We start from the raw sequence: 15918 nt of genomic DNA on the forward strand, positions 1-15918 counted from the left end.
TCGCCGCCAATCCGTGGCTGGGGGCGGGTGGCTGAGTGCCGTCACGTGGCGCGAAGCTTCCTTTCTCTGTGCGGCGCTCTTTCCTTCTTCGGCCGCCATCTTGTTCTCACCGCGTGTTGGGCTGCGGAGGGGCCGCCGAATTCAGGTGAGAACGCCTCGCGCCCGCCGCCCGTGCACAGCCGTGAGGGGTCGGGCGGGCCGGCTGTGCGGCGCCGGGCTCCGTCTCGCTCCCGTGAGCCGGGCCCTGTTTGAGGTGCAGAGGACGGCGGTGAGGCCGTGCCCCGGGCTCGGAGCCGCAGCGTCCCGTGTCCGTGGGGCCGCGCCGTCCCGCTGCCGCTTAGATGTGCGGCCTTTGTCCTCCCCGCCCGCAGCGCCGTGCCGGAGCCCTCCGGCCCTCTGTCGCTCCGGCGCGGCGCGCCTGCCTTCGTCCTTCCGTCTCTGCGGCCTCTCGGGGCTGATCTCCTGCGGCAGAGGCGTTTTTCAGCCCATACCGAGCCTTCGTGTCTTCTGGCCTTTAAAGGTCGCGCTTGGCCCACGGCAGAGCCCGGATGAACTTGTTAGCCTTGGGTTGGAGCGATGGCTGCCGGAGGTCCGAGCCGGTAATGTGGTGCTGTGTGAATCTCTTCGGTTTGGAGCAGCTCGTTAGCTGCAGCGGTCTGTGGTAGGTTTGTTGTTTGGGAGCAGTGCATCGGGGGCTCAGGGTGAGCCTCCCTTGGGCTCTGCTCAGCACAAAGCCGCATTCCTTGGGCGGTCCGTACCGGTTGTGCTGTGAGTCAGTAGCAAGGTGGGTCCGGCGGTGAGGTGACAGACTTAGACTTGGAGATTTACAACTGAGGCAACATCAAACGTAGCGTTGGTTTGCGTCATTGTGGTGCAGATGCTTCTTCCGCGGAGCTGCTTTGTGTTATTTACACGGTGTGTTCTTGTTTGTGTATTTGCTTGCGTTATTTCAGTGATTTTTTTCTTAATGTTTTGGTAGTTAACTTGTATTTGTACCTCATTCTTTAGACACAACACTATGAATCAAGAAAAACTAGCCAAGCTTCAAGCTCAGGTCCGAATAGGAGGAAAGGTAAGAAAGCTACGAGAGCTGTACTTCTGTGATTGCATCTGTGGGCTCAGAGCCTTCTCACGAGAGGGCAGTTAGAGGCCTGAAAAAGGGATTTCTTCATGCAATGTGGACCTGAAATGGTCTGCATCTTACTACTACCTGAAAAGCAGCTTTATTTCACTTCACAGCTACTGAATAAGTACTGAATAAGTAGTTCCAGTTCCAGGCGAATTCTAAATCAGCGACTTGTTGTGACCGGTGAATGCTCAGTTGATGCTTACCTGTTGCTTGTTTGAGCTCTTTTTCTTCTGCATGTTGGGAAGTTTCTTCTCTAGTATCAGCTCCAGGGTTTATCTGACTGTGCACTGAGCTCTTTCTTTTATCTGTGCCAGCCAGTGTGTAATATGACAAAGCATATGGACAATTCCATGTGAGTATTCATTTCCTAACAGTAGACAGGGGTCTGGGGGAGCTTGCAAATGAGAAATTGTAGAATTGCTGTCTTTGGGGCAGTTTAAAAATGTTAACTGCTTACATAGAAAAGCGTGGATTTTTAGATTTGATTCATCTCTTCTGAAATGAAGTTTTCAGACAGCATTTTTATATGCTGCTTATAAGTTAATATGTTTATAATTCAGCTTTGGGGAAAAAGAAATACTATTGCTGTGCTTCTTCTATCTTTTACACTTGAGAAAAATGTAAAGATTGGGACTGGCGGCTAAAACTGTAAGTAAAGGAAGTTGAGAAGTATTTTCTGCTACAGAGCATTACTACAGCTCAAAAAAGAGATGTTGCTGAGTGTGAAGTGACTTTAAATTGAAAGTGTTGTGAGAATTTGAGTGTTGCAGGCTGTTCTCTTGATTCTTTTTCAGGGAACAGCTCGCAGAAAGAAGAAGGTGGTGCACAGAACAGCTACAGCTGATGACAAAAAACTTCAGAGTTCACTCAAAAAACTGGCAGTAAATAACATTGCTGGCATTGAGGAGGTATAGTGATACTGTATCCTGTGTGAAATTAAATTCACTGTGGTGATTTGGTGTTGTTTTTCACTTTCATTTTCTTTTTCAAACTCAAATGTCCGATTACGTACAGGTGAAGTTACTTGATTTTATTTAAATTTGTCTCATTTACATTAATGTGCGCATATCTAGAAAGAGAAGGGAAAAGGTTGTACTGTCCAGAAAGCAAGCATAGGAGGTAGTGAGCTGCTTGTCATACGTGCCTTTTGTGTTAATTGCAGAACAAGAGAGCTCTTGATTCTTAACCTCTTGAACTGAAATGACCAAATTTTAACAGTAGGGCAGTGAGTGTGTATTTATTGCACAAGCACACGCAGTTTTTATGTGCTGCAGAACATGAAGGAGGGAATCAACAACCCTGGAGTAGGAACTTAACAAGTCCATGTTACCGAAACTGGATGCTCTTACTTTGTGAAAGTAAAACCAGAATTGTTTCTGGTAGAGACAGGAGACTGGTGTTTCTTACAGTACTGGCAAAACTCTACAGAAGCAGCTCCTGTATTGCAATGGAAGGCTTCAGGTATTCCGTACCATTTTTGCGTGTATTAATTTTTCAGGATAAAATAAGAAGTGGAGTACAAAACTCTTTCCAAAATGCTTTAGAGACTGTGATGCTTATATGTGGGAGGAGGTGTTCCTTCATACTGAGCTCCATATTACAGCACTGCTTGGTTGAAAAAGCATAATATTTAATCTGTGATTAATTAAAGCAGGGTTACAAGGTGACCCAGAGGTCTCTGTGCACTCTGAAGGCAAATGGAGATTCAGTAGAAGCCTGGGTTGCCTGAAAGCCTTCATACCATTGCTGCAGAAACACTTTTAAATATGTCTGTTACTGGAGTATGGTGTGTTAGAAGCTGTGCAGACAAACAGTCTTTGTTCTTTTTGTCCCCCCACAGAGCATAAAATCTTCATTCAGGCACAGTTAAGACTTAAAAATGTGTTGACATGGGGGAAGACTGTTCAAAAGTCTTTAACCTTGACAGATTGGTACCTAATTACAGTATATTGCTGTATTACTCAGGTAGACTCAAATTGGCATAAATACATAGAAGCTGGAGAGGATTGTAACGTGGAGTCAAACATAGGCAGAGAATTTTGTGATTTGTTTTGAGGAGACTTTTGAGCATGACTGGGCTTAAAGCATTCATCACTTCCCCTTAGCTACGTAGGAAAGAGATGCACCTTTTCTCCAAGTAAGAAAAAGCTCTGATCAAAACATATTTTGAACCTTGAAAATTGATAACTTCCATGTTTTAGATGTATTCTTCAGTTGGCAAATTTGTTTTGTCTCTGTAACCTCACAAAAAAACCCTCACCTAATAAACTCAAAATTCAGAATTGTTATTAACAGATTGCATCTGTTTGTGTAAGTAAGCTCTATTCTTTTTTGCAGATGAAATTATTTTCCTTATAACTGTAGCTCAGTCATGCCCAGGAAAAAAAAAAAGGAACTTCAATCTCTGTTAAAGGGGGGGGGGGGGGGCCGCCAAAATAAGACCTGCTGAAAGGTATCAGTATGAGCTTCAATAGCAGGAGCTAAGCAGGCAGCTGTGCTGGCTGTAAACTTAATCCCTGGTGATTCAGAATGCCAGGCAGGGGAGCAGCACCATTGTATGTTGTGCTTAGGCTCAAAAGGGTCATCATAGAATTACTGGGAGAGCACAGAAGCCAGTTTGAGTGCAGCTAATTTACAAATCTGCAGTGCTGTAAGAGAGAAGTGAGGGGAAAATCTCGGCGCTGGGCATTTTCAGCAAGTAGGCCAGGTTGTGAGTCTTACTTAGGCTTTTGCCAGTTCTGCTGCAGAAACAGTGATGTTTTCCTGAGAGGTGACACAAATAGCTGGGAATGGCAGTGTCTTAAGCTGCTGTGTCAAGGCTTTTCTGTTACTGCTTTTAGTGTGTAAAGAGTTACCACAGAGCTGGTTTTCCTTCTGAGGCATTCCTGATAGTAACTAGTTTATGCCTTAAAGGCTAATAACCTCTTTATTTTACCTTAATCAAAAACATACCTAGGTTGTATGATAACACATAAGCCTTGTATATTATCACTCTACTATAGAGATATCTGTATTTCTCTAAGGCAGCCATACCTGTTAATTCAGCCTTTTCATACACTATATCTGAGCCACCTGCCCCATCCCTTCTAACTTTTTTTCCTTCTGATTCAGGTGATGCTAATTCTTGGCACTGTACTCGTGGTTATATTATTACCTATGCTTTTGTAGTTTCTTTAGTTTTAATATATAAATCTAATTTTGAAATAATAACTTATCACACTTTTCTTCAACAACGCTTTGGTAAATGTTGCTCTTCATGTATTTGAACAGGTGAACATGATAAAAGATGATGGAACAGTTATTCACTTCAACAACCCCAAGGTTCAGGCATCCCTCTCTGCTAACACTTTTGCAATTACTGGTCATGCAGAGGCTAAACCGATCACAGAGATGCTTCCAGGCATCTTAAGCCAGCTTGGTGCTGACAGCTTAACAAGCCTCAGGAAGTTAGCTGAACAATTCCCAAGACAAGGTAGGTCTTAGTGGAATCTTTCACTGATGATCAAAAGAGAAAATGCGGTCTTAAAATATTGACCCAAATTTAATAGCACGTCACTTAAAAATGTGTTTACTTGTATTACCTCTGTTGTGGAAATACAATGGAAGGAAACATCTATTTATTTTTTTTCCCCAAGATTCTACATAGGCTGACCTTGGCTTAAAAATAAGACTTAAAAAAGAAATCTGCTCAGTCAGGTGTGCAGTAACTCCATGTGCACAGCTGTGTGTGACAGAATAGTTAAGAAAAACAAGTAGAAGTTCTTACCTAGAAAATCAACAGGTTTTGTTTGTCAAAGTACTGATTCTGTTTTCTTTTATGAAACGTTTTTGTTGCATACTGTATTGGATGGTATTATTAGGTTAAAGAAAATGCCCTTGATTGATTGAGAAAAGATGGATCATCATAATCATATTTTATTATGACCTCAGTACCAGTAGTTCTTTACTATGGCAGAAAGCCAGCTTTTAATTAGGTGGAGCAATGAGAAGAAATACTTCAAGTTCTTGCATTTCAGATGACTTCTAGCATGGTCCAAGTCCATGACTTACAGAAGAGTAGGTTTCACATAGGACCCTTGATGTGGAGATGCTTATTCCACACGAATCATACGATATGATGGTGTCATATCATGGTGTCACGTTTTTATGATGGTGTCACTGCATCAGTGGACAAGGGAAGAGCCACTGATGTCACCTATCTGGACCAGGAAGGCTTTTGACATGCTACCCCACATCATCCTTCTCTCCAAGTGGGGAGGAGAGAGATTTGATGGGCGCACTGTTCAGTGGATGAAGAAGTGGCTGCAGGATTGGGTCCAGAGAGTGGTGGTCAGTAGCTGCATGTCTGGATGGAGATGGGCGATCAGTATTGTCCCACAAGGCTTAGTGCTGGAACTGATTCTTTTTCTGTCTTCATCAGTGGCACTGATGGGGTCAGTGGGTTTAGGTGCCTTCAGCAAGTTTGCTGATGACACCAAGCTGTGGGGTGCAGTCAGCTTGCCAGAGAGAGGAGATGCCATCCAGAGGGACCCACACAGGCTTGAGCAGTGGGTTCAGGTGAACCTCATGGGGTTCAACAAATCTAAAAGCAGGATCTTGCATCTGGGTTGGGGCAACCCTTGCTATTGATACAAGCCGGGGGATGAAAGGATTGAGTGCAGCCCTGCTGAAAAAGATCTAGGAATACTAAGGGATGGGAAGGTGGACACAAGCCAGCAGTGTGCCCTTGCAGCCCAGGAAACCAGCCATCAAAAGATGCAGCCAGCAGGGTGAGGGAGGTGATCCTGCCCCTCTGCTCTGTGCTGATGTGGCCTTACCTGCAGGACTGCATCCAGATGTGGAGTCCTCAGTTCAGGAGAGACACAGACCTGTTAGAGTACATCTAGAGGAGGACCACAAAAATGATGCACAGAATGGAGCACCTTTCCTATGAGGGCAGGCTGAGAGAGCTGGGACTGTGCAGCCTGGAGAAGAGAAGGCTGCAGGGTGACGTGATAATGGCCTGTCAGTATCTAAAGGGGAGCTACAGGAAAGAAGGCGATGGACTGTTTAGCAGGGTGTGTGATTACAGAAGAAGGGGAAATGGCTTCAAGCTTATAGAGGGTAGATTTAGGTTGGGTATAATAAAAATATCTTCTGCAGTGAGGATGGTGAGTCACTGTAACAGGTTACCCAGTGATTTGGTTGATGCCCTGTCTCTAGAGACTTTGAGGGCAAGGCTGTATCTGGCCTGATCTAGCTGTGGTGTCCTTGTTCATTGCAGGGGTGTTGGACTAGATGACCTTTAAAGGTCTCTTTCAGCTGTAAGGATTTTTTTTATTCTGTAAGCTGGTCCCAGATGGGTTTAACATGATCGTTGCATTAAAACGTGTGGCTTCAGTTAGAAGATACAGTCACTGTTGACTTCTGTCATTTGATCTTTTGTCAGCTCTGCATTAATACTGCTGAGTGTTTGCAAATGGCTGTGTTAATATTCACAAATGGATCTTTTGGTCATACTGATTACTCTTGATCTCCCAGTCACTTGCATGTCTGTATCTAATGGGGTGAGCGGTATGGAGGGGATTGCCTCCTGTTTTCATCAGAATATTGTCTTATTTTGTTGTGTGGTTGTCCCTAATCTTGTATGATGAGAACTCAGCACCAGGTTTCTTTTTATAGTGTTGGACAGTAAAGCACCAAAATCTGAAGATATTGATGAAGAAGATGATGATGTCCCAGGTAAGCACATCCACTTATATGTCCATTTAATGTACAGATACGTAATTCACACATGTAAATACCTGGCTCTTGAGGTAATTGTTCCTCTCAATTGCTAAGAGAGGCGTAATATGCTGGGCAGCATTGAAACAGTGATGATTCTGGATTCTAGCTTTTGAAAATAGTTTGCCTTGCTGGAATTGCTGAATTCTTAGTTTAAAATACAGGGAGGCTGAATGGGTGAGCAAAATATCTCAGTAAGATTTTAGGTCTGGAAAACAAGACATCTGTAAAAAGATATACTTGGTGTAGTGTTCAGAGCATCGTTTTAAATCATTTTGGGGTGGGACCTTTATTTCTGCAGTAGAAGTAATCAAACTTGTCAATGTCTTAGCTTGTTGAGAAACTTTCATTCCAAGTTGTTGGTTGTTAACTGTATCAGTTACCACTTTACATGCATCAGTATATTAGCCAAAAAAATACGCAAATCGATGACCCAGATTTTCAGGTCTGGCAGTGGGTTTGAGTTTGCATAAAAATACACAGGCCTCTTCCAAGTTATCTGCTTCTGGTTAAGCAGTCACTTATTATTGCACTCGAGGTATTTAAGCTGGTGGCTCAAGGCTCAACTGCATTTAGGAGAGCACCTCTGAAAATCTGTCTTCATGTTAGAACCTCCACTCTGAGTGTTCCTTTGCTTCTTTGCATATATTAAACAAATCCTGTTTTTTTTTTTTTTAAAAAAAAGCTATTTCAAATCCCACTTAAAAAAAAAAAAAATGTACATGAATATCTAGTTAAGAACTGCCTAACATTTCATATGGTAAATGCTTTTTCTGAACTGAAGCTGTTGTTTCTGGGCATCGCTATATTAAATATCTTCATCTCTTTCAGATCTCGTAGAAAACTTTGATGAAGCATCAAAGAATGAAGCTAACTAAATCATTAATAGTTCTGGAAGCTGGCATGGACTAGATTTAAGAAATCAGCTATGTGGTTCCAAAGTTTTAAAGAAACAGAGAACATCATCTGTTAATAGTTCAGTAATATAAATATTTTGTATTTTTATGATACTGTTTGTTCAGCATTTTCTGTCAGTTGATTTTGCATTTTGCACTTACTCCCAGGATCTACTCTTTTGGTCAAAACAAAAATGTCAGTGCAGTTTGAGGGGTGTGTGCATGTGCGTGTGTATGTGTGTGGGTGTACATATAGTGGAGAACAAATTGGAGAACACTTCTATTTAACCAACTTCCCTTTTCTTTCAAAAGAAGAAATAAAATGAATCTTCAGCATGGTTACTTTTGATTATCACCAAATAGGACACAGAGAGTAGAGTTAAAAGTTTTGTCCATGTTTTGTGACCTGAAGGCATTACACCATTCGAAATTTGGGTTTAAGAGATCTCTCACCCATGTTGAAATGTATGCAGTCTTTGTTATTAACTTTATGTTGATGCCCACATGTTACCTTTGACAAGATATTTTATCAGCTTGTTTGGTACAGTAATTTTCCAAAAGAGGAATCTTGGTCTCAGCAAAGTGATCTTTTTTTCTCCTCATTTCCTTACTTTTTGAGACAAGCTGATGTTTGACTCCTTTCACACAGACTTAGCAGTGTGTTCTCCCTATGAACGTGTAGGGTATATTAGGTCAAAATGACAACAAACCCTTTGGTTTTCTACCATCAGGTCACTTAGAAAACTTAGAGGTCTAGTTGGTAACAGTCCAGTGCACCAGTTTTGCACAGTGACAGATTTTTTGCTTGAATTCCTTCAGGCTGTTCTCTTGGCATGACTGCATTTACTAGCAGCTGATGATCCGGTGTCACTCTTACGGCACTAGAAATTAAATGCACCATGTGAGCAATGTTCAAGGTGGGAAGAAGTTGTTGACATTTTGCCTTGCCTCCTGCTGGCAGTTTGTGCAATGACTAGCTCTAAAGGGACTTTTTTTTTTTTATTGCCTGTATTTTACCCTTGCCTATAACCTACCTCTAGGTTTGGTGTCATCTATTTTAGTAGCTTACTAAAACCCACAAATGCTCCTCAGGCATAAAGAGGACATTGGGAGGTACCGCTGGTACAGTGCAGTATTTATGACCTTCCTTTAAAATGCTTAATGTGAACCTGATTTCTCAGAAGCTCTTTCAAGGTTCTTGATGTTACGTGCATTGCAGTATAGTTAGACATCATTGTAACCTGTGTCAGGGGCAGCTGTGGCTTAAGAAAGCCATTTTTTCTCCTCTACTTTTGTCACTTAACTGTAGCTTAATTGGAACATATCAGCTTTTTTTATGTAGATTCATATGCTATAGAACTGTAACAGTACAAAGTAAACAGTCAATGAGTCTGGTGGCATCGTGATAAAACCATGAAAGCAGAGCTGAAGTGGCTTGTCATCTGAACTCATTTTATAGATCTTGTTCATTTTTTTGTTATATTTTATATACTACATGGATCTTGCTACAAAATAAATCAGCAGTATGGAAGAGGAGATGTTACCTCTTGTGCATTGTCTGTTCCCACCAGCAGTAGCTGAGGGGCAGTGAGTGGATGCAGCCACTGTTTTACAGTGATGCACCCTTGCTGACAGCTGCTGAGGAAGATGCATGCAGGATTAGGGAAGATTGTGCTAGAGCTTTAGGATTTCATGCTTTCATGTACCCACACTCCTGTTTTCCCTGTGGTGTTGAATGAAACTTTGGTTCGTCGTATGGCTAATCTTGATCAGCTGCAGATTATTCTGTTTATAAGGAAGAGATTTCTTCATTAATGTGTGCACAGGCACACTGGGTTGCCTTTTGCTGCTTTTGAAAGCTCAAAGCAAACGAAGGATACTAGGAAACACGTGGTGTTCTGCCAGTTGCTTAAGGGGCATGAGTGGAGAACATTTCAAAGTAGCAATTGTACTGAGTTTGTGTATGAGACATCCCTCTTGCTCCAAATACTAATCAGACACTGAACATTTTTGCTCCACAGTTTCTGATGCAGCAAGTATATGGAAAGTAATTTTGTGAGAGATTAAGAGTAAGTGATGGATTCAGTGAACTTGTATAGTTTAACTTCCTAATTCTTACAGAATGCTCGTTTAATTTTTGTTCTTGGTCATGACAGCTTACACGTTAAACCACCGTTCTTTCCTGTGTTTGACAACCAGTAAACTAACTGAATATGCTAGCTTATGTCGTTATCAGTTTTCTCACTGTACCTGAAAACAGTCAACCACTTATGATTTGCTGCTGGAAATACTAGAGCTTATCAATCATTAAACTGATTTTAATTAAAAGTAACTCATCAAGGCTCTCGTGGGAAAAGCTATTTTTCTTCATATTTATTCATGGTATTACTCAAACAGTGTTTGTAAATTCTGGTGGAACGTAGAGTTAACAACAGTTTGTGTTGCTGCTGTGGAAACTCCACAATGAGGTGGGCAGATGGTGCATCAAAATATTCTTTGCTTGGTTTGGAGCTTTGTAGCCACTGTAGTTCTGTAGTGAGTTTGCTCACTACTTAAGCACTGACATAAAAAAGGTAATGATGAAAGTTACTGACATATTAAAAATCTTGGCAGTGACTTAAAATAGTATTGGAAAGAGCAGAATGTAGGTTGAAACTTTTCTTGGGCTGTGTACAAGAATCAAAGCTGAATCACAGAAGGTTGGAAGAATCAAGAACTTGGCAAACTTCTGAGACTGCAGACTCTGGTCTCCTTTAGTAGGCTGTCAATAGCTTTGTGTATTTCCCTAGTAAGCTACTGAGAGGAAATGTGTGACTTGGTGGCCTCAGACAGGAGAGCAGGGCTCATGCAAGATGGGTGTCAGTAGTTACCTGCAGTCAGTAGTGCTGGAAACTTGGAACTAAGTGATGGTGAGGGGTTTTCTCAAGCAGCACTGGCTAATAAGTGAGTTTGCAAGTGAGTGTTAGTAGGGTGGAAGGAGCTGATGTGAAAAGAACATTTGACAGCTGTGAAAAAATAGGGCTTGGGTGGTTTTTTTTAACTAGTCTAGGAATACTTGAATGCATGAGGAATGATAAAGGTGAAATCAGAACTACTACTGAAATATGTTGAGAATTCACTTTTTGTCAACGTTCTGTGGGAATTGGGAGTTGCTATGAAATCCCTTCTGCCTGGATCTTAGCAAATAACATTCTGGATTCAAAATGAGGTCTGGAGGTCTTCATGGTTTCTTTACTGAGTGGTGTATTGAATGATGAGTGTATTGCTGCTTACAGGAAGGAACTGAGGCAGCGACAACAGAGTGAGGTAAAGCTGCCTTATCTGAGAGTTGAAGTAATGTCTCTCCTGAGGGGCTCCCTAGTGAGGATTCTCTTGGGGCTTCCCTGGAATCAGACTATGCTGCTCCAGACAGTGGGGACATATGAAGGTGTTAACAAACTGCAGCTGAAAGGTGGGTGAGGGAATTCCCCCACTGGCCCTTAGGATCAGCCTCTTTTTGTTCCTTGAAGACAGTAGTATTTTGTTCAGCAAAGTGACCAGATTATTCTGCAGATCAAGATTATACTAATTAAATGATCCATGTTTTGTAATTGAACAAACGAAATGATGCACAAATAAGCACAGCACAACAGTCTTAGCAACTTTATGGAAGCGATTGCAGAAGTAAGGGGAATGGTTATTCACATTCAGCTATTTATTTTCCCGTAAAGTAATTTCTATTTTTTATTTTTCCCCCTTTTCAAAGACCATTTTGCAGACACTGAAGAACTTCATGGATTTATTCAGAAACATGGGGGCTGCAGTGCCAGTCAAGAATTCAGGTAGCCAAGCAGAGCAAGTGAAGAGACTTAACTCTAAAATCGGTCTTGCTGGTATGTCTGGGTAGAAGCTTGGGTTTATGCATAGAGCGTAGTAATTGGGAACTGGGCTTTTGTCTGGACTCTGGCACTATATTTGGCAAGAAGAAAGAAATGCATACATCTTAGAGTGCCTTAGTTTGCCTTCACTTTGGGAGCACCGCCCTTCCTCACACAAGTACGTGATACGTAAATGAATCAACAGTCTGGATGGCTCTTGAGAGAAAAGAGCTGCATCTGCAAAGGCTAATTCCACGTGGTATCCATCCTGTTCGTTGGGCCAGCAGCCCTATTGAGTACCCCCTATTAAACAACAGACCTGCAGTTTGCTCAGATGCCATTTTCTCTTGGCAATCTGGTATCTGTCAGATTCTCAAATGCTACACAGCATTTCCTTAAATCTCTGTTGCGGGTGGATTTCATGAATATGCTTAATCTGTCACATCCTTACAGTAAAAAGAGATTATTTAAAACTCCAATGAGCAGATAAAAGTATCAATAGTAAGGCAAAGGTTTAAACAATAAAAAGGAATTATGTTCCGTGGTATTTTGAGTTGTTGGTGTATATATTCCAGCTGAGTAATTATGTGACCTCTCACCCTTTCTTGCAACATCCTTGTGGCAGCTATAGTAACTGCTAATGTCAAAAAGTAATATTAGAAAGTATTTAATGTATTTTTAGATTGTCTGATGCAACTTAGCATACAAAGAGGAGCCAGTGCTATGTGACCAGCTTTCTCCACACAATGAGAAGTGTTGTGCAAACTGCATTTTCATCAGATCTGACTCTGAGTCCAGATGTGAAGCTGGAAATTTCCAAATGATGCAAATTATTGCCAAATGTAGGTAAGTGAAAACTTAAAGTCTCAGCAAATTGTCAGCACCTTTGCACACCAGGAGTGAAGCTTGCTGATAGGCCTGCACCAATCTAATGCTTCCTCACCACCAAGAGAAATAAATAGGCCTTGCTTTTTTCTGTTTTCTTGAGCACCAGAAATAGTATCTAATCTGTGAGGCCAATTGGATCACCTTGCTCAGCTGGTTGTAAATCACTTCTTTTTTTTTGGTTATTTTTCACTTTACTGTGAAAGCTGTACCAGATGGTTGATTGTGGTTGTACTTGCATGTGCTAAAAGCTTGACCATTGCTTATCTTGACAGCTTGCTTTCATTGGTTCATTCAGCTTGTGAAACTGCATCCTGAGCGTTGGCAGCAGTGTTTGAACTTGCAGGTCTCAGATTCCTGCAGAGGAAGCTGTATGTTCAGGGCCCATCTGGTTGTCTTTGCCTTGCCACCCGACAGAAAGCTAGCTTTCACTTTCTGCTAAATAAATGGTAGCCTTCTTTTAAAGGAAGCATTTGCACTGCAGTCCTTTTGGGCAGGCTTGGCAGAGGTGACCACGCATCAATGGGCCCTATATACTGAACCAGCTTTTTTATTTTTTTAACCATTTCTGCTGCTTCTGCCTCTGAGGCTTCTCTTGGCAAGGTGGTATTTGGAGCTTGCGGTGCTGCTGCCAGAGACATACTGAGTTTGGAAGAAAGGAAGGATTTGCCATATTGATGCCTTGGGTGACCAATCTGGTCAGATTCTGTAACTCAAAGCTTATTTTTGAACTTTCTTTTAATTATGAAATATGGAGGTCATAACTGGCAAGCTGGTGCCTGCAACATGGGCTGGATAAGCTGAATGCAGAATGACTTCAGCATGCTCTTATTGCACCCACCCTTTGCTCCAGCCATCCTCTGCTTTGTAGTTGCACAGCACCCAAATAGAGCCTTCCTCCACTGCTCGTTTTGCATGCCTCTTTTTTTTTTTTTAGATAGTGAGAAGTGATGGGGGGAGGGGAACAGGAATCGAACTTTTTTTTCTTTTCACTGAAAACCTCAGTCAGGAAATAGCTTTCAGTGTGAGCTTTAATAAATTGCCGTTTCTATGATGGAGTCTTATTTCAAATGGTTTTCTAACATGTTGTGTTTAATTGAAAATAGCTGTAACTTGCTTACAGTGTTTTCACAGTCTGCAGAGAGTAATGATGGAACAAAAGTTTCTCCCTGTTCAATTTGAAGCATTTGCTCTATTTGTATGTGAGTGACAGTTGCAGTGATGGATGGCTTGCATTTTCTTAATGTTTCTAAAAGAAAGCAGGGCTTGAAGTAACTTCTGCTTTGAACAAGGGTTTCCCACAGCTTGGTTTCTGCAGCTTGGTTGAAAGATACCAGCATTTCTCAGAATCTGCTGCTGGATATTTGAGTATTTTGCTGAGGCTTCTGTTTTGACTCAAAAGAGATGTCAATTTTCTGAAAAGCCAGGAATGCATTATGTTTTCTAGTATCTTCTACATCTTTTCTCTCAGCCTCGTAGTTTCTGTGTTGTAAATTATTAACTTTTGAACACAGCAGTATTATAACCCTTATTTGTTCTCTTGCCCTTTGAGTTGCAGAATTGCTTTCATTGGCAGTTTGTACTGAAAACTGTCAGCCACTTCCAACTCTGAAATTGTAATAGTTTATCCCATTACATGGTGGTTTTCCAGCTCAGTTCTGTAAACCTTGAAATTGGCTATCCATAAAAAAAAAAAATTCCACCCATTCTTTAATTTTAAAGGCTACAAGTCAAATTAGAAGGGGCAATCTATTGCTCCTAGTGATGCATGCTGTTTCCTGAGGATTTTGTTAAACGAGAGAGGGTTTTTATAGTGCAGTCCTTGTCACTGAGAACTTGGTGACTTTGAGCAGCATTGCTTGTTCTGTGGGAACATACAGTGGAATGTCACAGGTGTCTTAGCTGTTAGAAAGCTTTCCATGTGTACTTTTTTCTAGCTTTAATCTGCATAATATTCCGAGTGCAGTAAGCTGTAATAAAAGGTTTAGATGCCTTACACCAACACTTTCTTAGTGGCTGACAGTACCCTCATCAAGAACATATACTAAGAGCATCTTCCTTTGTAACCACGCACATTGTTTTCTGCCTTGAACTGTAATCATGAGTTCGTGCTGCCTCACATCATAAGATTTGTAAACACTTGAAAACTGCCTGAGCTCTTTGGTCCTTAATGACTCAGGACAGCCAGGTATCAGGAAAGAGCAAATGAAAAGTAGCCATTCAAAACAAGACTTCACTTTCTTTGAATAAACATGAGAGCTACTTTTTGTGCATGTTAGTTTTTCTGCTGAGCCATTAATCTGTGTTAAGATTTGTATGAGATGTGCCTTGATTCACTTTTTACCCTTCAGTTTTAACTTAGATAAGCCAAGATGAGGGAGATAATGAAATACTTACCTGTAATTAGTCTTACCCTCCTAAACAGTCCCATGGAAAATAGCTGTGGGAGATGGATTATCTACCTGCTCAATAAAAACATGCCTTCACAGTTGTTGCCATCACAGTTAAGTAATCCTGTTAAAGCAAAAGTACGTGATCTTTGTCAGAACAGAACATCTCTCTGGTTTTGCTGTTTTCCCTTTATTTTACCAAGAGTTTTGCTTTTTTTTTTTATTCCCCTCCAGCTCCTGCTTCCCCAGAAGCTTCTTGCTGTACTTACTATTATTCTGTTGGCAAACTTAGTGTTTAATCTTATATCCTTGGACATACCAGTTTTGTCAAGCATTCCTAACTAGTTTACAGTCACATGGTAAGAACAGGAATGTACTGTAGTTGCTTATCTAGTAACTCTTATTCAGTAGATCCCATAAGCCCTTTGAACTTCCATCCAAGGACCAAATACGTCAGTGTCCATGTATAGGTTACTAACAAACGTCTAGGTGACAAGAAACAACAAACCCCAGAGTTCACTTGTTTTTGGTGTGTTTTTTTGTTTTTTTTTAAGCAAATTCAGAACATTCAGCTGACTGATTTTGAGTTACAGATCTGAACAACTTAGAGTCTTGTCATTGAGATGTTGAAGAAGTAATAGGGCAGGGCTTCCAAAGTGCTCTGACTCACAGCACTCCACAAAATCTTAATCATGTGATTTGGCAAGGCATAAATAAGCCTGTTTTTTATAGGCCTAATTACACTTAATGAAGAAACATCCTTTAGCTAGAGCAAGAGGTTGCCACGTAGTTGTGAAGTCAAAATATTGCTATGAGAACAGGATGGTTCAAGCAGAGCCATGGAGTTCATTGGAATAGCAGGAGTGTGTGCAGTCATGCCTGTTCTCTCTGTGTGTACATGTATGTGAGGTGTTGGTAGAGCTTGTCTGTGACGGTAAGACTGACTGATTCCCTGTTTGCCATCACTGCTGACCTAATAAATGACATGATGAAGACTA

General features: G+C 41.4%; 1 protein-coding gene across 4 annotated transcripts; it reads left to right on the forward strand.

Moving 5' to 3' along the window:
- Positions 1 to 37: 37 nt before the first annotated feature.
- BTF3L4 (basic transcription factor 3 like 4) lies at positions 38 to 15918 on the forward strand. Of its 4 annotated transcripts, XR_006168863.1 has the most exons (8): positions 38 to 145; positions 1009 to 1072; positions 1924 to 2037; positions 4400 to 4601; positions 6791 to 6850; positions 7724 to 7867; positions 11534 to 11660; positions 12328 to 15918. XR_006168863.1 is itself a non-coding variant. In XM_042819154.1 (6 exons), exons 2-6 carry the CDS (start codon positions 1019 to 1021, stop codon positions 7768 to 7770), a joined length of 477 nt encoding a protein of 158 aa, XP_042675088.1. In that variant the 5' UTR covers positions 38 to 145; positions 1009 to 1018; the 3' UTR covers positions 7771 to 7900. The 4 variants fall into 4 exon arrangements, 2 of the variants coding, with proteins under 2 accessions (XP_042675088.1, XP_042675089.1); XR_006168862.1 differs by having other exon boundaries at positions 11534 to 15918; XM_042819154.1 differs by lacking the exons at positions 11534 to 11660; positions 12328 to 15918 and having other exon boundaries at positions 7724 to 7900.

Source organism: Centrocercus urophasianus, unplaced genomic scaffold (assembly GCF_019232065.1).
Source record: "Centrocercus urophasianus isolate 14NV4802_14NV808 unplaced genomic scaffold, USGS_Curo_1.0 seq_18, whole genome shotgun sequence".
NCBI classification, from domain to species: Eukaryota; Metazoa; Chordata; class Aves; order Galliformes; family Phasianidae; genus Centrocercus; species Centrocercus urophasianus.